Below are 23119 nucleotides of genomic sequence, written 5' to 3' on the forward strand. Positions count from 1 at the left end.
AGCGCAGCGTGGCGGGGGGTGGCTGGGAACAGCCTCCTGGATCCCAGCCTGGCCCAGCCCACCCCTTGCAGATCCTGGAGCACACACCTGGTCCTATGCCCTCCCGGACCAGGGGTGAGAAGTGCTGGAGGAGCCACCAGAAGAGCAGCTCCTGAGCCAGCAGCACGCGGTGGCACACAGTGGCAGGAGCCCCCCTACTTGAGTCCCGTGCTGGGCAGCTTGTCCCAGCCCCAATCCCTTCCTCACTGTGGGGGCATTGATCTGCCCCTCCCCATGCCCCTTCCCTCCGCCCACCACAATAGACTTACCAGCTGGAGGCAGCTGTGTCCGGCGTTGTAAAGTCAAAACCCACATTGGAACCTGGCAAGACTTAGATAAATTCAGAGTCTTTGGACCTTTTAATGGGTCTCCTGATTCGATTCGGATTTGGAGATTTGGCCACCAAATTGGGCTGAATCTCCTCCAAATCGAATCAGCTACCAAAGCTTCACACAACCCTGATGATCATCTCTTTACGTGTGTAACTGCATTTTCAACATACCTAAGGGTGAAGCTCAATTTACCTGAGTAGCGTGCAGCTGATGCTCCCCAAAATGTCCTGGATTTGCATGTGTAGACTGGTATTTGTGTGCAGATCAGGTAGTTGTATGTGCAGTAGGCTGAGGAAACAGGGGCTTGTATGCACAAGTATGGGGTTTTATAGGTACCATGAGTAGGCAAACCACTCTGTGGATGCCCTGGTTTCACCCTGCTTTGAAAAGGCAGCATTGCATTTGCATGAGGAGCTAATAAATTTACTTAGAGGCACCTCCCCCAGAGATTATTAATTCTCATTTGTCATGAAATAAATTTCTCTTGGGTAAAATCCAGCACCTGATTCTCAAAGCATTGACATCTTTTTTTCTACATGTTGAGTTTCCAAAAAATTTTTTCTTTAAAAGGAAAAAAACCCCCACCACAATGACAAACAGGGAAAACCAAAAAGCAGTGAAGCATAAACAGGATATGACCGTGTTAGATAATTTGGGTGGTCAGATCCTGCTTTTAGATTACATCTGAGGAACTCCTTTTTGTCCAGTGGTGCTGAACAGATATCCCTGGAAGCAGAATTCTATTACTCCATCTGAACACTTCCCCTAGCCCCCTATAGCTGATTTAGAGCCAGTCTGTACTATTCAGGCATTGCATCATGGTAGAATCGCAGAGTTGCATTGCCACTGGGTGAGCTAGGAATCTTTCCTGAAAACCTTATTGTACCGGGACAGCACTCCATCCTTGAGATACATTTCATTCTCTGTACAGCTCTCAGGCCATGGCTTGCCCTCGTCTCTGTGCTTCTTGTGGTGGCTTGCATTATTAATGAGAGCTGTTTGTGGAGAAGAGGGAGTGCTTTGTGCCTGGTCCAGGCGGTAAGAATGGAAGATGTCTCTTTTTACTCTTCCCCCCTCCCTGTTCACACACTCAAGTACAAATCTGGCCATAGATAATCAGATGACAGGCAATTTATTCTGTGATAGAGACTTAAGAATCCAAAACAAACAGCTTATGTCTCATTCTTTCTTTTCACATACCTCCTACCTCATTTTTTTTGAAGAAAACAAAGATTTTTTACCTTTGCTACACAGTGTATGAGTAACCTATGAACCCTATGATTATTTTTTCTTGGTCTCATCATCACTGAAAGATAAGTTCTCTTTATTTTCAATTTTGGCCCATATTCTTTTGGATGAAGGGGACAAACACTGGTTGAGCTCTTATCAGTACAAATGGGTCATGGATTAGAGGATATATAGATATATATATATATATATATATATATATATATATTAGTGAGAAAAGGGATATTGGTCAGTGTGTTGCTGTGAGCCTTTCTCCTGATTTTTTAAATATAGCCTGTCATTTTGGAGGTGCTGTTTTGTGCTCAGTTAGGTTTGTGATGCTGCACACACAAATACATTATTTGAAATTTCATTAGCTGCTTTCAGTTTCCCTGCTAAGAACATTTGATTATTGTGCTCTTTCACCTTTCTGGGTGCTCTAAATGCGCTCGCTGAAGATGTAACCATCAACCTCTTGAGGAATTGTATTGGCACAACCATGATCTATCAATAAAATTACATTTTATTACATCAATAAAATGTACCTTAGAGGCTGCAGGAGGAGTGGCCAAATGACAGCTTGTGAGTTACGGTGGTTCCAAAGTGGTTTAAATGAAGCCCTTGGAGAGAGTCATTTAATGACCAGTTATTATTTATGCTGGGGCACAGTGTGCAGAATCTGGCCTGCTCTCATCTTAAAAGGTTTACATCCTGCAGCTTGTCAAGATTTTGGTTTGTGGCTAGAAGGGTTAGAAAGTTTGGCCACCCCTGGATTACACCATGGGAACTTAGGTTATTGGTGACACAAGTTAATTTAATTTGACAGTTATCATCATAATTTCCATTGACACCTTGTTGTTCATGACTACTATCAATCACTGTATGGGAGATAGGAGTGTGCTGCTATAGGGAACTGCAGATACAATAATGATGATGCCTAGCCAGAAACAAAAACAATTATTAAAAAAACCTGTTTAAATGTAAATGAGTTGTAAACAAAATGGATGGCTGAGATGCCATGAGACCATTCCAGAGTAAACAAGAGACATTTGGCTGTGGTGATCTCTAGTCTATAAAAAAACTCAACCCTACAAAGTGACTGCAGGGTATAGTGCTTTGTACCATGAGTAGTCCCCGTTTGACTTCATCTTCAGTGATATTAATGGATGTCATCACCGTGGGCCACATTGTCAAACTGTGTGTGCACCGTTAGAGAACTTGCACACATAAATTCAGTAAAGATGTTTTCCTTAGGCAAAGTTGAGAACTGGAGCAAGTAGGTAAGAGTGCTTAAAATGTACATGGGGATGTGTGCATGCACAGACGGGAACCAGCCTGAGACCCGTTTCAAAATCTGCCCTTTTGTCTGTAAAATGAAACAAAGGAGGCATGATAATTTAGCTTTTCTGTTTCCAGACTGCCTCTGCCTGGGTCCAGGTATGGAGCCCAGTAGGGTTCTCTGATTTGGTAAAAGTAAACAGAAATGTAAGAGGTTTTTCTAGGTGTAAAATTCTAGTCAACACAGCCATAGCCTTATTGACATGCAGAGAATGCCTTTCATGTGATACAAACATTTACTTGCTACTGCTTACTCTACTCACTTTGTACAGAAATGCTGATTGCTGTTGATTAATCAGTCCATTTTTGTATATTCTCATCAGACTCTTTCTTTGGCTGGAACAATATGCACTGTATGATGCTTGCATGTCTAATAATTTGTTGTTAGCACTTTGTATATGCCTTTGTTTCTTCACAACTAACAGTTTGGCCTCTAATTGCATGCACTTTGTGTAAATTAATATGTTATCTGTAAAGAGTAAGAGATTTATCTGATGCACCGATATTTTAGCATCTTACTGTATAAAACCTGTAAAAAGAATTCACTGTTTATGCCGTGCATTCACCCATGAGTAGAAGATGTTATTGAGCTTTAATATTAATATTGTTTATATTTCGAGGTTATAATGTCATTTCAGTATTATATTCTCTGCTTATTCCATAAATAATTTGGTTTGTTAACTTTATAATGATAATATAATCCTTTTAATGCGGATTATTTTTATAAGAAGTTATAATCAAGTTAAGAAGGAATGTTAAGTTTTCCTTCCAGTTTAATGGGAATTGTAAAGATTTGAGTAAATAGATACATATTGAATGGATTTGTTCCCTAATGAGACCATAATCAAGTATGCAGCTATTTGGTCTGAATCAAGCTAAAGAGTAATTACAGCTGCTATTGAAGCTGGTGCCCAGAAACATTGCATTTATGTTGTGTGTTTCAACATCTCAGGACTCTGTCTCCTGCAAAGTCTCCATCTTCATCCACTGGATCTATTGCCTCCAGCAGAAAATACCCATACCCGATGCCTCCGCTTCCAGATGAGGAGAAAAAAGCTAACAGGCAAAGTGCCAGGGTACGTGGCCCTCTTTTTGTATGCTTAGTCAGATAAGTGATTTGATTTTATCAGTTTTCAAAAGGATAATACAGGGCCTGATTGCCCAAAGCTAAGCAAGACATAAGTGGTTTGTTCAGACAAACAAGAAAAGAACTGACACAGGTCCCAGAGGTGAACTCTGATGGAGAAAGGCCTAATTTCTTGGATGTCATTGGTAAAGATGGAGGCCAGGACAGACCAGACTGCTTGGGGAGTCTGGGGAGCTCAGCCTACCTGAGAATAATAATGGGAGGCTTTCTCCCTTCTCTGTAATGCTGGAAGCACCTAGAATTCTTACAATAGAGCAGCTCCTTAGTGATTCTGTAACTTGTGCTGGTCGATTACAATCCTTCACCCCCTTGAATTGCCCCTGATCATCTCCCCTGTCCCCCATAGCTGTAGGGTAGGCAGGAGCAGTGTGGGACCAGTCTGGGCCCATGGGGAGCTGCCAGGAACACCTGCAGCTGCCAGGCAGCTCTCTGCCCCATTTTTTCCCCTGGTGAGCTTCTAGGTAGCCTGAGTTAAATGATCTAAAACTAATTTACAAGTCTGGATCCAGATGCATGGAGGTGGTGCTTGCTGCAGATAGCCTGAGAAGCAGGCAGGGTGGGGGAACCCCACTTGGCTGCCTCTGCCACTGCAGTTGGTGCCACCACTCTTGGGTTGATCAGGGTGACAGGGCAGTAATTCAAGGTACAGGGGATGATCCAGAGGCTGATGGGGGAAGGGGCAATTTTGGGGGGGCAGAGAGGATGATCAGAGGGTGATCCAAGTGGTGTGGGGAAACACCTTCCCCTCCCTGGGCAGGCACGGAGGAGACTTGCAGCCCCTAACCATGTTCCTGCTCAGTAGTCTAACAGCAGGTCTGAGCAGTACACATTAGAGAGGGCCTGCTAACATGTTCATTAATGTGCCATAGTTATTGCGCATTAAATTTAGTACTTGGTTAACCAAGTACTAAATCAATGCACAGTAACTCGCACTACTGGGCAGTAGTGCTGGCGCATGGGTTTTTAGTGACACTTACTGCGCAGTAGCCTTATACTACTGCACAGTAGCATATTAGTATGGTTTTTGCCTGGAACACTACTACTGCACAGTGTTATTAGGCTACTGAGCAGTTAATGTCTTCTGTAGACATGCCCACTGATCACTACTTCCTAGCACCACCTCATATTTCTTACAGTTAACTCCTGCTACCTCTAACGTGTAATCTCACCCTAAATTCTGTGCTGTGGTTCTTGGAGCTGTAGCACAGAAGTTCTCCGTCAGAGTTGTGGTCAGAGTACTTGATAGGGAGAGGGCTGCAGAAGGGTCATAAGAGAAGTAGGGCCTGAAGGGAGCTCCAGAGGCCATCTAGTCTGACCCCCTGCCTAACCTCCTCCCTATCCAAACCATCCTGTACAACCGTAATCTAAACTCTACATAAGACTACTCTCAACCCTGACACAACATAGATCTAACTTCCTAACATGCTACAGGTAAAGCAGGGGAACCATGGCAATCTAAAGTCCTGCTTCTATAAAATGTTGTCAATATATGTTTAAGAGGTCCTGGGTAGAGGTGATGTGACACTTATGTTTCCCAAGCCTAGGGTTGCCTTAGCCCAGTGCCCTGTTGTAAACTGAAGAAGCTCTGAGCAGAGTTAGGTAAAAAAAATGTAGAGAGATTTGATTTTTTTTTTCTAGAATCAGTTATGGTGACTTTATGATGATTTTATGACTTTATGGTGACCTGTATGAATAGTGAGTAAACTGTTTTGGCATAAGCTTTTGATGTTTAAGTAGACTCTTCCATTAAACTCTAACTCTCCCAATCCTAGTCCTTTATTGCGCAGACTGCAGTTCTGCTGAAGTCTTCCAGATGATCTGATGATGTTGTGATATGAGCCGATTATCTACTGGAGGCTAGGATAAGACCAAATAGCACACCTTGCGTAATCTAAGCAAAAGAGATGCGATTTCCAAACTATGATCTAAAATTGTTCAGATATTCTATTATAACTTCAGTAATGTATATTTGTGTTCTTTTTTTCCTCTTCTAGCTATGGGAGACTTCTATTTAGTCCCACTGTTTACCTGGGGTAACATCAGAACTGTTTACTTCCACTTTTATATAAACTCAGCATCACTGAGTCATTGCACATTCATCTGCTCTTCAGACAACTTGAAAGAACAACAGAGATGCCAGTGATCACAGACAGAACCTCCTCTGGTATACCAGGGTTAATAAAGCCAGTCATTTGCTGTTGAACAGAATTTCATGAAGTCTGTAAAGAACAGCTGAAAACATAAAAAAACTAACCTCGGATAAATAGACTGGATGTGACAAGGCTATTCCGCATGACAGATACATATAGATTTACAATTAAAACTAATTTACAAGTCCCAAATAAAAGAGGTTTTTTCATTGGTTTAATGCAGTCCCAAATAATAGCAAAATTGAATTCAGAATTTAGCATTCTGAAACACGTGGCCAATGTTACCATTTATGCTGTGTGCATGAACCCTCTGTTCTTTCCTTTCCACATGTAAGGGATAAACAACATACTATAATAGAAATTAGCATGCAGGAGTAAGAAATATAGGATTTTGCTACGGGATCTTAAGCTTTGAGGGGCAAATATCTAACATAAACTTCAAACAAACAGGAATTGCATCTTTTTTACTTTTCGGGTTTATAATCTCAGTATATGGATTGTATATATGTAAACATTTTAAAGTGTCAAAACAGATGTTATACAAAAGTGTATTTTGCCAAATGCCTAAAGAAACAGTCATGAGTAACTTCATCACACTTCAAATGTTCTCAATATTATGAGCAGACAGCTTTGGAAATACAGTACTGAAAATGTGTCTTCTCAGAAACTGGTGTTTGAGCAAAATCTACAGTTTCCCTTTCTGTTATAGGAAGTTATGTCTGGGATATATTATTTATTAGAATCAAAAAGTAATATAATACAGTGACATTTTGTCTTAAATCACCATCTAAGGAACCAGCACACACAAATTGCCTGGTAGAAATGATGAGTTTGTTTCTTCTCATTAACAGTGGTGTAAATCTATGAAAACCGAGCCAGAATCTTTAATTAAGAATGATGGGAACTTTATTAGATACTTAGGAAAACTTCAAAGTGGTTGCTAAAGTATTGGTGGTCATCTGGCAGATTTATTGTGTATATGTAATAAAGCACTTCAAAATATGTGTTGGAATCACACAGCAAACTACAGCTTGTGATCTTGTGCTGCACAGTAACTGAAAGCTTGGCAACTGGCCAATTACATTTATTGGTATCACTTGTATGTGTATTAGTACCTTATGTGTAGAGTCCCTTATGTCTCCTTTGCAATTAATTTGGGCCTTGAGCTGAATGCAAGTGGATCCAGCCCCATCAAACTGTGGATACAAAGACAAATCCATTACAAAGGAGACACTATCCTGCATGTAAAATTCCTCAGCAAGATGGCATTATCCAGACTGCCAGTCATTTGTATGCTAAGCACTGGAGGATGTGTCAGACATACATTTACAATTCCCTGAGAGACCTAAAGGATGTTGTAAAACATCCAAGGTCTTTTGATTGTAATTTTTCTTGTAATAATAAACATGGCCATTTTAAGCCGGTTAAAAAGAAAACAACCCCTCCTGTCAGTACTTCTCCGACAGTAACCAATTCATTAGCTCTAGTAACTCCATTGCAGAATAATATATATTTTTCAGTATGGTATATTAAAACGCATAGCCAACAGAAAAAACCCCCCATGAGTTTCCGAATCTTCTACCTCTTTCCCATTTTTTCTTTAGTAAGTGACCCTACCAGTAGAGACTTTTTAATGTACCTGAATTTATTTTATTGTTAACCAATTTCTCTCTTTGATTAAAGGAAGTCAAATCTAGGTGAAGGTTAAATTAAGCATTTTTTAAAGATGTCAGCATCTGTAAAGTATGTAAGATAATAGAAATACTATATTTTATGCATAAGACAGTGTACTGGGTTAAATCTACACAAAACTGGCCTAGCAGGTCATTATTTTGGTAAGTATTTTGAAATGATGACAAATACAAATGAGAGCAGAATATGGTTGTAGGGTATTTGAAAAAGTGAATGCAACTGCAGTGGTTTTGGGCAGAGATTTTGCTGTTTGATGCAGACTTAAATAGTTGCCTGCATTAATTTTGCAAAGGTTTATTTTGCATGTAGGACAAGAATGGCAGTATTGCAGACATTTTCATCACTTGTGGAACTGATCCACAGCCCCTTCAAGTCTTTGGGTGTCTTCCTGTTGATTTCAGTGGGCTTTGAATCAGGCTTTAAGCATTTCACCCAAATAATGACATTTACATGTTAAAATGACAGACCCCATGTCTGAAAGATGGCTTTTTCCTTCCTGCTAGTATTACGTCCTTCGTAACTTAAATGTTTATCATGTGCCTTTTCTGATATTTGTTTGGAAAACAAGTTTGCATGTAATTTTAAATAACCATGTTAGATTTTGTGTATATTTTCTACGTTATCTTTCTTACTTTCTTTTCCATTTTCCCATGATCAAGAAGCAGCAAGATTTGATAGATGAAACTGAATGTGACAGTGGTGGTTTCTGTAACATTCATAGTTTCTTGTTTTGAAAATGAATTGTTCTCATGACTACGCTTTTTATGTATTTTGTACTTGCAGCCTTTCTTGTTCTGATGTCATTCATTCATAGCACTTGCTCCGTGTAGTGTAATTTCAGTCATTTCTGAATTTTGAAAAATATGCAGACAGGTAATCTAATTGTAAGCACTAACTTTAAATTAAATAAAAAGTGGCTTTCACTTTGGTGGGCTAGAAAGTGAAAACACCTAGCATTCAATATCAGCTTTGTTTTTTGTGAAATCTACTCTGGAGGAATATGATACACCATGACAGCGATCTAGAAAATAAATGAAGCCATTATACAAAAAAGCTGGAATATGTAGGGCTGTATGGCCCTCTAAAAACAAAGGTGATTGATTAGATTAAACCAGAAGAGGAGTGTTTCATAGCTTGCTTTGTTTTAAGTTTAATACTTATAAAAGGTGCCAGCTAGATAGTCTTGGAGATTGCCACGCTTTTTGTAACCACAGTGGTTACATCACAGGCAGGAGTGGTGTCAGTTGCAGTGCCTTGTCCAGCTCAGAAGTCCAAAACTGGAATATCCATAACATTCAGTAAACCTAGTACATTTGGCTCATTGGCTTTTTTCCTAAGACCTGCTATAAAGGTACCAGTCCATGCCAGTTGCAGTGTAGATACCCATTGACCAAGAGTGCTGAGAGGTCACCACTTCATTCACATGAATTTCTTATAGGGCTTTTGTTCACTGGTAAAACAAGCTACTGTCGAACCAGGTATCTGGTTTTCATAATGTGGCCTAAGAACATCATGGGCTCATCTACACATTGCCCCATGGTGATGTAGCAACAAGCTATGTTGTTGTACAGTGCACTACAGTAACGTAGCAATCACACAGGTCTACATCTGATCACCAGCTATGTCGTCATAGTGGTGCGCTCCCCCGATGTAGTTCACCGCTACAGTGACATAGCAGCAAAATCTTACCATGTGCCATGCGCATGGCACAGTAACCACCCGTACTGCACAGTGCTTTAGTACTTCTGAAAGGCGACATGTAGATTTGCCCCATGTATTTAAAATAAAAGTAATATGGCTAAAATGTTGAGGCTGGGAAAAGAGGAACTGCATCCAAACTGTGATTTGTCACTGTGCCACTCTTGCTCGCTTTTGTAATGAGTGCCACAACTCTTGTCACTGAAGCTTACTTGCTGATTCTGATTTGTTTGGAATCAAATCATCCACACAGAGATAATGCCCTGAGTAATCTGTACTCCAGATTTTTGGTGAACAACTTTGTACAGTTCATCAGAAGTGCCTGTGATGTACATCTAAATTTGTACATCTAAATATGTTGTGTTCAAACAAATAAGCAGGTCTGGTTTAAAAAAAAGGCTTTGATGTTTTAATTTTACAGTATTCCCGTGTATAACTATGGTGTGTACATGACCTAAAGTCATTACTTATCAGATGTGAACACATATCTGAGTACATAATCTTCTGAATGATTTAACAGTTTTGTCCTTGGTGACTTTGAACCAGCCAGATGATGAATTATCAGGTTCTATGCGTATAACAAATTTTATTGTGTTGGGTGAGCATTTAGTAGACTGTGGTTACAATTAAAAATGTAAGTGTGACAACAGATATCCAGTCCAGTTCCCTTTGAATCTCCTTTGCTGGTAGATTAACTCAGCGAAGACTAGCCACACAAGACTGACAACTGTTTTCAAAACTGGAGCGAGGAATAACTATTTTTCCTACAACTTCTAATCAAATTTGTATTCTCCTTGTTGTTGAACATTGTTTTTAGAGACCCAAAATATGGCTAATGTGCTATTAATGTTTCTGACAGCACATGGTATTGTTCCCTTGTCCAATCAGTGGGCTGTGCCTGGTGTGTCTTATTGCTGTCTTCTGCATGTAAGTTGTAACAATTACAGGATTTCCCAGCCATGTCCATATAATAGTTTTGGCTCATTCCAACCATAAGAAAATTACATACAAGATTGGAAAGAACCTTTCACATCATTAAGTCCAGTTCCCTGCAAATGTAAGAACCACATCATGCAATCATAGAAATCATAGAGGAGTAGGGCTGGAACAGACCTCAAGAGGTCATCTAGTCCAACCCCTTGCCTGAGGCAGGAATGATTGTGTTCCCCCACCGGGTTTGAACCTGCAGTCCCCAACTTAGAACTGGCTGGGGTTGTTAGCTCTCATTACTCTTATAGAAGACTGTCCAGAAATGCAGTACTAACTCCTCTGATTAGAAACTTTTTCCTAGTTTTCAGCCTAATTTTATTCAGAGACAGTTTATACTTGTTTGTCCCTGTGCTGGCAGGATAAAGAAAAGCTATCTGGGGACTTGCCCTGTCTTGTATTCATAACAGCAAACATATCTACTCTCAATCTTTGTCTAACTAGGTCAAACAAACCAAGTTTGTTTTTTTAGTGTCCTCTAGTAAATGGGGTGACGACTGGGCAACTGCAGAGCCTAGTAACATTTATTGTTTGAACATGGATGACCAGAATTGTACGCAGAATGCCAGAAGAGGTGTAGTGCCTTGTACAGTAGCATTAGGACTTCCCCTTTGCTACAGAAAGTACCTTGCCTGGTGCAATCTAGGATAGCATTTACCTTCCTTCATAGCCATGTCACATTGGTAGCTCACAGTCCCATTTCTATGACTTCAGTCTTTAAAGTCATTCTGTTCTTCCTGTGCAGTATTCTAATCCTCCCGAGTACTGGCAATGCTAAAAAGACTATGTTTGCTCTTGATACTAATCCTTGAAGAACTTCAGTAGGAATCTCCCTCCAGTCAGGTAAGTTTTTTCTCTGCACGACTAGTTGTTGGTTTCCCATTAGCCAGTTCCTTACGCACTTGTACTATAGGACTATAATCTTTGATAAAATTCACCCTGAGCACTGAAAAAAATCTCAGAGCCATTAGCTAAATCATAGATGACAGGCCATGTCCCAGAAGACCTGAGGAGGGCTAAACTAGAGGCCATCTAAAAAGGGAAAAGGAGGACCAGCAGATTTATAGACTGTCTTGATCATTGGGTGCGTCTACATAGGACACTTAATGCACAGAAGACTAATTCTACTGTACATTAGTGTGGCAGGCAGAGCCCATGCTAATGCACAGTAGATTTAGTCTAATGCACAGTAGTGTCACCAAAAAAAATGTTCATCTGTGCTAATGTGCAGTAGCACTGATTACGGCACATTATTACCTGTCTTTACCTTTAGTAGACTGTGGTTACAATTAAAAATGTAACTGGCACAACAGATATACAGGTACGAATAAAAATGTAGACATGCCCAATAGCAGCTAACATGGACTTATTAAGAATAAATTATGCCAAACCAACCTAATAGCTAACTAGTTTGATGGATGAAGGCTATGCAGTGGATATAATACAATTAGAGAGTCTTTTGATGTAGGCCCACATGAGAGTCTCATAAACTGGAGAAACATGGGCTACATAGAATTACTGTTAGGTGGATAAATAATTGGGTGAGTAGCCACAAAGTATAACTATAAACAGAACAGTGTTCAGATAGCAGGAAGTTTCAGGTGGGGTGCCAGGTGTGTCCTGAGTTCGTTGTTGACATTTTTATTATGGGTTTTTTTGTTGTTTTTTTTATCGATGCAGGAATGGAGAGCTTCCTGATCAAGTGTGCAGACAAAACAAAACTGTGAGGAGTTGCAAACGATTTGGAGGATTAGAGCAGAATTCACAAGGATCTTGATAAACTGAAGACCTTAGCTCTAGATGGCAAAATGAAACCCAGTAAAGGCAAATATGAGGTGCCACCCTAAGGGAAGAAAAAGCAAATGCACAAGTAGAGAATGGGAGATAATTTGGTAGTCATTAGTACTGCCAAGAAAGATGTGGGGGTCACGGTGGATCACAGACTCAACGTAAGTCAGCAATATGGTATAGTTCCAAAAATTAGCTAATGTAAGTTTGGGATGCATTAACAGAAGTACTGTATATAGGGCATGGGAGGTGACAGCACTACTCTACTCAATGTTGGTTAGACCTCAATTAGAACTCAAAAAGCCAATTCTCAGCCTTTCAGCTAAGATCTTTTGAACAGTTTGGGGCACTGCATTTTAAGAAAGATGTAGAAAAAATTGGAAAGAATACAGAAGTGAGACACAAATATGATTATGAGGAGGGCAGTCTATTCTCTGTGGCCATAGGTGGCAGGGCAACAAGTAGCTGTCTTAAATTGTGACAAAGTTTTGGTTGGATATTAGGAAGAAATTTCTAATTATGAGGGTGTTTAAGGAATGGAACAGGTTACCTAGTGAGGTTGTGGACTCTCCATTCCTGGCAGTTTTTAAAAGCAGGTTAGTCAAACACTTTTGATAACTGGTGACATTTCTGGTAGCTTTGCCTGCTGGTATCAGCATGGGCAACTGGTGCCTCCTGAGTCTGGGGGCACCAGATCACTGACTGGGGGAGTGGGGGTCCCTTAGTGGCTGATCGCCAAGCCCAAAATCACCAGCAGTGAAACCGGAAGTGCACTTACACCAGCACTTCCAGTTTCGCGGCTGGCGTTTCCAGGGGGTGTATGGCCAATCTCAGGGGGTGCACGTGCACCCATGTGCACCTCCTATGCGTCGCAAATGGGTATCAGCCTGTGTAACTGGGACTTAACCATGGGCAAATAGCTCTCAGACCCAGTTGCAGTTCCACAGGAGCTTGACAACTGCTTGGAAAAGGCCCACAGAAGTCACAATTTTGCTGTCTGAAAAAGGCAGCAGAAACAAGTATTGACATTTCAGGACATAGCAATGTTGTACCTTGGGGAAACTTTGTATCTATTTTTAAAAGCAGTTCAGCTAAAACAATTTGGCTTCTTTAAACCATCCCCAATCCCAAAAGAAGGTATAGACAACAGTTCCAACCAGGTTTAAAACCAGATATTACATTTCAGCAATGTAAACAGGTCCTGACTGCCAGGAGTTAGAAAAGGAAGAGGAAGAATAGGGGCAATAAAAAAGAGAGGTAGTTGACAGGCCTGGCCCTTGGAAAGGGAGTACTGGCAACTCAGGAGTCTTATATAAATCCAGTTGTTAACATTTTTAATGTTGGTTTGAGTTACAGGAGCATAAAAATCAGAACAGCAAACTAATTTCCTTTTGTTTGTTTCTACATTCCTCTGACTTAAAAATGAACAGAGTTTTTAAATAAGAATCAAACCTAACACGAGGCCTTAAGACCTTATCTATTCCAGCTTTAGCATGCAGAGTCTATTTTTTACAACCAAGTTACAAATCCTTGTAAATAGGCCTGATCGACCTTTAAGTACAGAGGTGCTAGCAGATAACCATATAATAAGTAAGGCTGTAATACAGTTAGTGCTAATATATCACGTTGTACTAGTACATGGATTCCTGCTCATTGTCTGTGTAGACAACGTATGTATTTTATGTTAGGGAATAGAGTCTGGTGCATATTCAAACTGTCAATATATAATCTGTTTTTCTTATAAGATTATCTTAATACTTAGTGTTTTATATAGATTTTAGTACTTTCCTTTTTTAACTATTGCACAAATGCAAACGTTCTTGTTTTCAAAATAGCAAATTATTACAGAATTTTTAATCTGATGGAGAAAATCTTATTTCCATCTTGACCTGTTCTCAGAAACGTTTTGGGTGTGGTGCATATGAATTGGCTCTGCCAGCTTTGTTTTGCGCTTGTGTTTATCTTGTAAGTTGCCATATAAAAGGAGCTCTGTCTTTTAATTGCTGATGCCGCCCCTGCTAGTAAAACATTCACAGTGACAAGGACTATTTTGTTTCACCGTTAGGGTGTGGCTACTGTTGGCCTAAGTCATCATGTGACATTACGTCGTCTTTGCTGCCTGAGACCCTTCTAATCTTCCACTAGGTTGTAGTCATGAGATTTTGACAAACACCAAAATGAAACGCTGCACATTTTAACACCTCAGTTTTGAGTGTGATATTTTTGTCATAAATATTACAGGCATTAGGCTGTTCAAGTGAATGAATCTAGCTTTCCTGTAGCTAAACAAAATATTGCTTTTTTATAAAATACAGCCATTGTAATTTGGGGTTCTAAATTCATGCACATTTTTATTAACATCATAGTATCCACTTCTATGAGAGTATTTAATACAAATGCCTGTGGTTTTCAATGTTACTAACATTGTAACATCAGTAAAGTGACTTTCAATGAAAAAGACTGTTGTGTGAATTTATTTGTGCAGTTTTTTTTAATGGTTAACACTAGTACAACCTGCTTTAACAGGCCTCTTAAATACGGGTGGTGAGGGCAGTGGTTCCTAATTGATAGCAGTGGAATGAAGATATGCTTATTCAGCATTCCAGATGCAACTTGGCAAATGATAGTGCAAACATCCCACATAGTAACCTCCTGCTATGCCTTGTCCTTGTTACAGAGGAAGTATCTGCAGTGATGACTTAGTTTCTCTTTCTAGCTGGGAAGCAGCTAACCAGAAAAACATGAATGTGACAGAATATTTCCCTTCTAAAACCCAGAACTAATCAAAACAGAAGCAGCACTTTTCCTAATCTGAACTCTAGTAGAGATCTCTAGTGAACCTTCTACGACATACGAAATTTTCTCCCAGCATGCCTTTTGGGGTTTGAATCTTTAAGTTTGGCAGAGACAGAACCTCAGTTTTAAAGCAGTCATTTTGTACCTGACAGCTGCTTGCTGTCTCTCCCATTCTATACTAGTAGGTAATCCTTAACTCTGGTTTGTTTTTTCCTATGCCTTCTTAAATGGTGGTACATTTTGTACATCCAAATAACCATCCTATGGCAATAAGGTTTAATTGGGAGCTTAGGCCTAATTAAAAAAAACAAAAATCCAGCCAAATCTTTCTTGCATCTTGAGATCAGAGAGTTTGAAGTGGAATGTCTGTCCTCAAATTTGCAAAGACTGGTTTAAGAAGAATAATAAGCTGGGGGACTTTTATTCCTATAACATGCTGGTAAACCACTTTTATTATGAATGCATAATAATGATATCAAGTCATAAAATTAACAATGAAAACAGGATTTTCTTTAGCTATGTGCATTTAAGAGATTGATAAAAAATAAATTATTTTTAACTACTAAAGCAAAGGCAAATCCCTTAATGTTTTATCAACTTGATTCCCTTCTTGGATGTTGAGGATTTCATTTTATAGATATGGTTGCATAGCATTTTCAACAAATTATCTAGGAATAAGATGCGTCCTCATCTTCACTTATTACAAGAACCTGAAATTTCGGTATTAACTCTTGGTATTAGGCATGCCCAGCGGCGATGCATAGGGGGTGCATTCGGGTGCACATGCACCCCATGAGTGTGGTGATGAACCTCCTGCAAAAAGGCGGGTGGTCGCCAACCCTTTGTCGGCACTCGCCAAGGCCTCTCCCCACCCTGCCACCAACAGCGTCGGCGGTGTCTGCAGGAGCTCTGCCACTCTCCTGCTGCTGCCATGCCCTCAGCGACTGGGGGCACAGGTCCTTCCTGGGCATGCCGCTGTCTTCAGCTGGATGCAGAGCTAGACTACTTAAGCTACTGAGTCACAAGTTGGTTCTTTGAAAGGTACATTAAGCAAAAAAAAACAACTTTTGTGGGCTTATGCTTTCTTTTTACAGTATTTTTTTTAACATAAAAGCTAGTCTACACTCATATCAGAGCAAAGGCACTGAAATGAAGTCTGGGAAGAAAATGGAGAATTTCTACTTTTTGTTTCTAAAACTACATACTTCTTGGCTTGGCTGCTCCAAAAATAACATTTTGTGTCATGAGCCTTATTCTCAAATGACTATGCAAACAATACGTCCACTGAAAAAGTGCCCATTTTGTAGTTGGCAAAATAAATATGTTGTACTAAACTATCTGCACAATAACTATTATAACACATTAAGTAAGATTTTTGCATGCAACTCCATATAACAGTAGTCAAAATGCACAATGAAACTGAAATTTTAAATCAGACTTTTATTTTTCAGGCATAATTTTGCACCTACAGGTAGTTGTATTTGCACCTGTCTTATAGAGTAAGCTAGCAACATAAATTATGTGAAATGTTGTACCACAAATTGAGGCCCCAAAAGTCCAGACTGAGATGTCTAATATGCTATATTCATCTTTTGGGGATGGGGGCTCATCTTCAGCACATGCAAATTCTCCCTTTCCTGTAGTCGTAAGTATTGTTGTGCCAGGAAAAAGATAATTCAAAGGGAAAAGGTAATGGCGTGTGGTGGTGGTAGGGTTTTGGGGAGGTGGTTTAAAGTCTCTGCATTTGGTAGCATGATCAAAACAGGATAAAGAGGAAGCTCTGACCCTTGCACAAAGAACCTGAAGAAAAGCCCACTGAAGTCAAGGAAAAGATTTCTGTTGAAATTTAATTGGTCTTGAATCAGGCACAAGACATAGCAGTCATTTTTCTAGATTTCTTCACACCAACATGGATGTCTTCTTTGGATCCTGTTGGACTAAAGTAAAATTACTTTAAAAATGTTCTTTATAAGAAAGAAGGTTGTATTTGGTGCCTAACTCATTGTGTTATAAACAGACCCGGTTTGATATAATCATCAGGGGTAGAATTCTATTTCCCTCTGAGTGTCTAAGTGGTCGTTTGCTATCAGCATGGGTGGTGTTTTTGGCACTTACACACTAGTTGTGATGATTACCCCTGTACTGTGGATACAAGAGTATGCATGCAGACAGAGCATGTTCAGTCAGCAATGCAGTGGCTGGGCATGGATATGGCTATGCATGTACAACCATTCTGGATGTGCAAGTTAGGAAAATGTAGCCAAATAGAAATCTGGAACTAGGAGGAGGTAAGGACCCTCCCATATCTCAGTCCCATTGGCTGAGTTGGCTAGGTCATTTGTCCAGGAAGTCGGAGGTCTAGGCTCTAGGGTTCCAACCTCCACCTCCTCAACCCAGAAGGGGATTTGAATCTATCTTAATGACTTCCCAACACAATGTTTTAACCACGAGGCTAGTACGGTTACCAGCAAATGGAACATTAAATTACTCAAATTGTGAAATAAGAAAAGTTCAAATAAAATATTCAGCATATAACCACAGGGTTAGGCACTATCCAGTCCTCTCTCCTGCATATCTTTGAAGCTGGGCCTCTGGGCAGTCAAAACAAGGAAATACGTAGGGCTAGAAGGAATAGAGCAAGTTAGAGGGTATGTAGCTCAGTGAAATAGCTGCCAGCCTGGAAGGGAAGAAGGTCCTTGGTTCCAGTGTGAACTCTAGCTCCCAATGGAGCAAACTTCCTCATTGTACTGTTCTCCATCCAGTGACCATTAAATGCAATGGGGAAGTGGCTTAGTTTCAGGAGGGGGGAGCTGATTATAGGCTTTTTGCTTTCAAAGTTTGGGATTGAAAGTATAGAGTGTAAACTGATTTCTAGGACTAAAATGCTGTCTTTATATGTAGAGAACAACAGCACTGGTTTACAAAGTAGCACAAATTGAAGAGTCTTCTTACAATAGCAAGGGTAGCCCATTATGAGATTGCAATGAAGGAAAAGACTTTTTGAATAGCCTCTACACATTCCCACTTAGGGGAAGTGCCAACAGCGCAGCTTGTAGGCTGAAGCAGAGTGAAGAGAGTCCATCTTGAAAACCCAGGTTAGAAATACATTTCCCCACACTTCCTCTTAATACACAAGGTAAATATTGCACTCAGAGTTAATTCATCAGTTTATACATCTGTTCTCTGTAATATTATCAACAGCAACAAAATACTACCATGGGCCATCTATTTGTTTTCGTTTAAAACCAACTTAAGACAAGTAAAACTCCAAGAACAGTTTTTAGTAGATCACGAGAGGGGAATTAAACACTGTCACAGAAAACTTAAAACTCTACATGATTTGATTATACATAAAAGTGACTTAACAAGTATATGCAAAATTAAAAAAAAATCTTTAATCAAGTCACGAGCTCAGGGTGAGAGCGGACAATACATTGTTAACTTGTGCTCATTATCAAAACAAACAAATCAAGTATATAAAGCAGAATCTTATATAAAATATGCAAATACCAATATTTAGTTACAAGCCATGGTAGTTTTTGGTGCAAAGCAAAACACACACTGGAATGCGAATCAAGCTTCTCTTCATCTTTCTTCCTCTTGATTTAGATGCTCATAACGCACTGTATGAACTGAAAGAAATAGGCATCCATGTTAAAGCATCATGGAACATGACTATTCCTTTTCATTACTGAAATACTCTTCGAATACACCTACTGCCCTCAGCAACATTTTCTACAAAAGGTCTTCTGCCAAAGTGACTAGACTTTTTTTCCTTCTGTGCCTATTTATGGGCAGCAGAGACAAAAGATAAAGGGTTTAAAGTCAGGTACAGGAAATTGTGGGATAGCTTTTGACAAATTTCCTGTACTTATGGGTTAGTTCTAAACCTACTGCAAGGGAGGATCAGCTGGAGGAGGGGGATGCTTGATTTATTTGGGCCTCAACGCTCTTGAGTTCAGGGGCCAGATTAGACTATTACTTGAGAGGGTGAGCTAGGAGGCTTTCTGTAAATGTTGGCCAGTCTAAGTAGCATGTACCTTATGATTCTCCATAAAATTGGGGCCTGGGAGAAAGGATGGAACAGCACAGGGTAATCCTTGGCGCTCAGCCAAAACTGCTACAGTATATGGAAAGATCACGTCGCTAGGTTCCACACCTACTTTTCCTTTTATAATTTTATCTAGTTTATTGCTTTTAGAATTTTATCCGGTTTAAGTAAACAGATGATCCACTTACATCATCATACTGGAAATTCACAAAACCTTGCTGAGCTGCATCCCTTCTTCGAAAACTCTCTGCAAAAATACACAGGAAAAAACTACATTAATGACTTGTGGGCACAAGAAGTGCCATTTCATCCAAATAATCTGGGACCTTAAAATTAGTCATTTATTTTTATAATAATATACCACTTGCAATGGGAGGATCTCCTAGAGTTTACTTAACGTCGAAAATTATCACTTGCTTTGTGCAAGGTTTTTCCTATACTTCCTTCCCCTTCCTCTCCAAGGTTCGCATCTCCTTTTAGTGAAAATCTAGGAGCTGATTTTGTGGAGTCAGTAGGTCTCTTGCTGACATTGCAGGCAGTCAGCAGTTTGCTGCTGTCAGTAGATCTCTTTCTGATCTCTTTCTAGCATGGCAGGAGGCATAATGTTGGGCAGGGCATAAAATTCCTCTGACCCCAGTCTCATCACTATTTTAATATCTGCTGGAGACCTAACGATTTTGCTAACAAACAGAATCTCTAGTGTGATGTCAACACTATATTTGTATGCCACAGTATAAAAACTGGTTCTTCTGAAACATTTAAGACCTTGAGAAGTAGATAAACGAGAGAATTTTAAAAATTCACCCATTTTCTGGTACCAGTTTTGTCTGAAAATAGCTAGTGCTAAAGAAAAATCCAGGTCTAGGAATTAAAAGGTTAGACACTGCAATTTAATCAGATTTCATGATGTAAAAATATATTACCAAATGCCAATAACAAGGCCATACTCAAACATACCAGTGAGAGCTCTTAGTTTTACACAGCAGGCAATGTAATCATCAAAAGTAATCTTTCCATGGGTGCTGTATCGTTTTGCAATTGCAGCGACTGCCTGTGGGCTCAGCCTAAATCCTATTTGAGGGGGAGAGAAAATTCACAGTGAAATGACAGTCAGGTTAGAGAGGTCCATGGCAATTCTCAATGGGAGATATGTTCCAGGCCAATTAATGCAAAACACTTTGTTGGTGGGATTTCCCAACAAGCTAATGTCTTAATATTAAGAGGGAAAACTTCACCTGACAGCAATGGGGAAATTTCACAACTTACCCATATTTGTCAAGGCTTTCTCCAGCTCTTGACGATCTACTGAACCACTTCTGTCATTGTCAAAACCCATGAAGTGTTGTCTCCATCCGTTCAGCACAGCCCAGAGCTCTTTAAATTCATTGAATCCCATTGTGCCAGACATATCCCTCTGAATGAAGGCTAAGGAAAATGCCATTTAATTTCCAAAAACAAGTGCCATATATTTCACAGTGGGGAAACTACAGTCAGACATAGCTAGCCTTGTTAGTCTGAAGTCAAGTAGAAGGCAGGGTAGATTTGTACCTTTCAGAATAGGGGTGGACAAAATATGGCCTGTGGGCTGGATCTGGCTCACAGCTGCCCCTGTGGCACTCTGCATGGGGCTGAGCCCTGTCCGGTCCTGCCTGAGGCAGCCTGTGCTACACTCCCACCCACCTCAGCCCTGGCCAGTGCGCAGAGTTTCTTGGCTGGGCTGCTCCCAGTGCTGCTACAGCTACACAGGTACTGCTCAGCTCCCCCTGCCTCCAGTGGTTCCTCCTCTTCTTCCTACTGCGCTGGTCTGGCAGCAGATAACATGGGGAAGCCATGGGGATGTGTGCCAGGCACTACATGTTCAGTCAGGCAGGGGGGAATCCACAGCTGGGAAGCTCCTGCCCTTGTATGCGGGACTCCAGCTTTCCACCCACTTGGCCATTTGCAGGTGGCTGCTAATTACACTGGGTGGGCAGCCCTATTGTGTAGGGGAAAACATCAAACTGCATTAAAAATTGTGGGAACTTTTTCTTTGAGAAGCTCTAGAACCCCATGCTCTGGAGCAAGGGTTGGCCTTTGTAACAGGATCTTTCTTTGTCCCCAATGAAAATTACTCAAATTTGACACATTTTCAGTGACCATTTCTTTTAAGGATTTTGGCTGATATCATCATACATTCCCCTGTTTGCTATGTGTATCTGATCAGACTGCACGTCCCTAGAAAGCAGCTGTGAGAGAGCTCATTCAGGGATGCTATACAGGGCTTACAAAGATGCTGTAAGCTGCTAAAGACTGTCCTCACTAAGCTCAAGCCTCTCTTGGCTCTCTAAGAAGACTGGGGCAGTGCTAGCTCCAAGAACAAGCATGTATGTTCAGGGGTCAAAGCTCCTTTGCCTGAAATGGCTCTCAGGCCATGACAGGGCCAGACACTGGAACAACAAGCAAGGTATCTTTCTCTTTCAGCTATTCTCAATTAGAACTACTCCCCGGTAGAGGAGATGGGCTGGAAGAGATCAAGCTTAGAGGGAATGAGTAGAAGACTTTTTCTGAGTAGAGCACGCTCCTACACAAACCCATGATTCCTGAGAAATAACCACCCCATTCTTGGAAAAATTGTGAAATGCACATAAAGCATTTTTTCAAACTCTCTAGTGTGTCTACAGAAGATAACAGCAGATAGTATTCTATTATTTACTCCCTTAGGAACAGTTTGAGTGGAAGATCTAAAGAGTTTAGCTCCATTACTGATTAATGTGAATGTTAATAAGATACCATGTAATGGAGTCTCTTTTCAGTTTCATTCTTTAAAAGGCTAGGAAATCATACACAAACATTAATTAAAAATCACTGTTCTTGATAAGCAGCATCCTGGTCATTAAATATACATTATACTTAAAAACATTAAGATTTCAATGTCAAGCACTCCAAAAGTTGATAAATTCCAGAATTCATGGTTTACATAACTTTGTCTCCCCTGATCCTTAATTACATGCTACCGTCTGTCTGCCGCCCCATACCCTTTCCAACCTCATTTAGCATACAGATGAGCAACATTCACTTAATGAAGAATAATTCAGTATTTTGAATTCTCCTTGTTCAGCATACACCCGTACCTTACATTGTATACCATTCCAACTCTGCTCTCTGGACAGAATTACTAACTCTGAAACTCCTTGCTGAGATACCAGAATGCTTCACAAACCTTGATGTATATTTACAACTCCTTAGTGAGATGGGTATGATATTAAATCACACTTTCTGTGTCTCAGTTTCCCATCTGTAAAGTATAAAGACAAAAATATGCACTGAATTTAAGTCTGCACTGAAAAAATATGCACTGAATATCAGTCTGATATACAGGACCTGACTTCTTAACATGTTTGTTATTGTACAGCATGTTGTATTTAAAGCAGTTTGTGACAGGGGGCCTCCTGGGGCCAAACTCTGGGGCCCGCCCACCTGTCTCTGGGCAACCGCCCGCTTATCTCGCCCGCCACGCCTTTGATGATAATTGATTCATACAGCGATGTCAATTAAGCGGGAGGCTGCCCATTGGAGTGCCCCGATGCCAGGGGGCGCTCTGCGGCTCCGACCTCCCCTAATACCGCAGCCCAAGCCTCGCAGATGGCATCTTGGTGTTAACACTATCACCGGCCCCATGCTGGGCCCCAGAATCATCCCATATGACCCCACTATGATCTCTCCTGATCAGGCGGCCTCTCCGCCTTCATCTGAGCTACCTAGCCCCCCCTGAAGCCTCGTTCCCCTCTCGGGTGTGGTTCCCCCGGAACCTTCGGCTACCTGGCCCTGGCCCACCTCCAGGCCACTTGGGACCCCAGGCCCCCGGCTCCTGCGGGTCCCTCGGGGTGGGGCCACC

The 23119-nt window shown here is 40.6% G+C and overlaps 2 protein-coding genes across 6 annotated transcripts in view; one reads left to right on the plus strand and one right to left on the minus strand.

Moving 5' to 3' along the window:
• Window positions 1-17491, plus strand: part of ADAM22 (ADAM metallopeptidase domain 22) — a 126279-nt gene extending 108788 nt beyond the window's left edge. For 4 of the 5 annotated variants that reach the window (XM_025208141.1, XM_025208146.1, XM_025208151.1 and 1 more), the window contains 2 exons: window positions 3889-4012; window positions 6078-17491. In XM_025208141.1, the coding sequence (XP_025063926.1) occupies window positions 3889-4012; window positions 6078-6120 (167 nt within the window). In that variant the 3' untranslated portion in view covers window positions 6121-17491. Of the gene's footprint in view, window positions 1-3888; window positions 4013-6077 lie in introns of those variants that run through there. The other variant, XR_003094878.1, reaches the window with a different exon arrangement.
• The window catches only part of SRI (sorcin), a 28744-nt gene continuing 22248 nt past the window's right edge, over window positions 16624-23119 (minus strand). The window contains exons 7-10 of the mRNA XM_025208129.1: window positions 20512-20659; window positions 20203-20316; window positions 19434-19492; window positions 16624-18826 (exon numbers count right to left, since the gene is read on the minus strand). Of these exons, the coding sequence (XP_025063914.1) occupies window positions 18800-18826; window positions 19434-19492; window positions 20203-20316; window positions 20512-20659 (348 nt within the window). The 3' untranslated portion in view covers window positions 16624-18799. The remainder of the gene's footprint in view (window positions 18827-19433; window positions 19493-20202; window positions 20317-20511; window positions 20660-23119) is intronic.

Source organism: Alligator sinensis, unplaced genomic scaffold (assembly GCF_000455745.1).
Source record: "Alligator sinensis unplaced genomic scaffold, ASM45574v1 scaffold147_1, whole genome shotgun sequence".
In the NCBI taxonomy this organism is placed as follows: domain Eukaryota; kingdom Metazoa; phylum Chordata; order Crocodylia; family Alligatoridae; genus Alligator; species Alligator sinensis.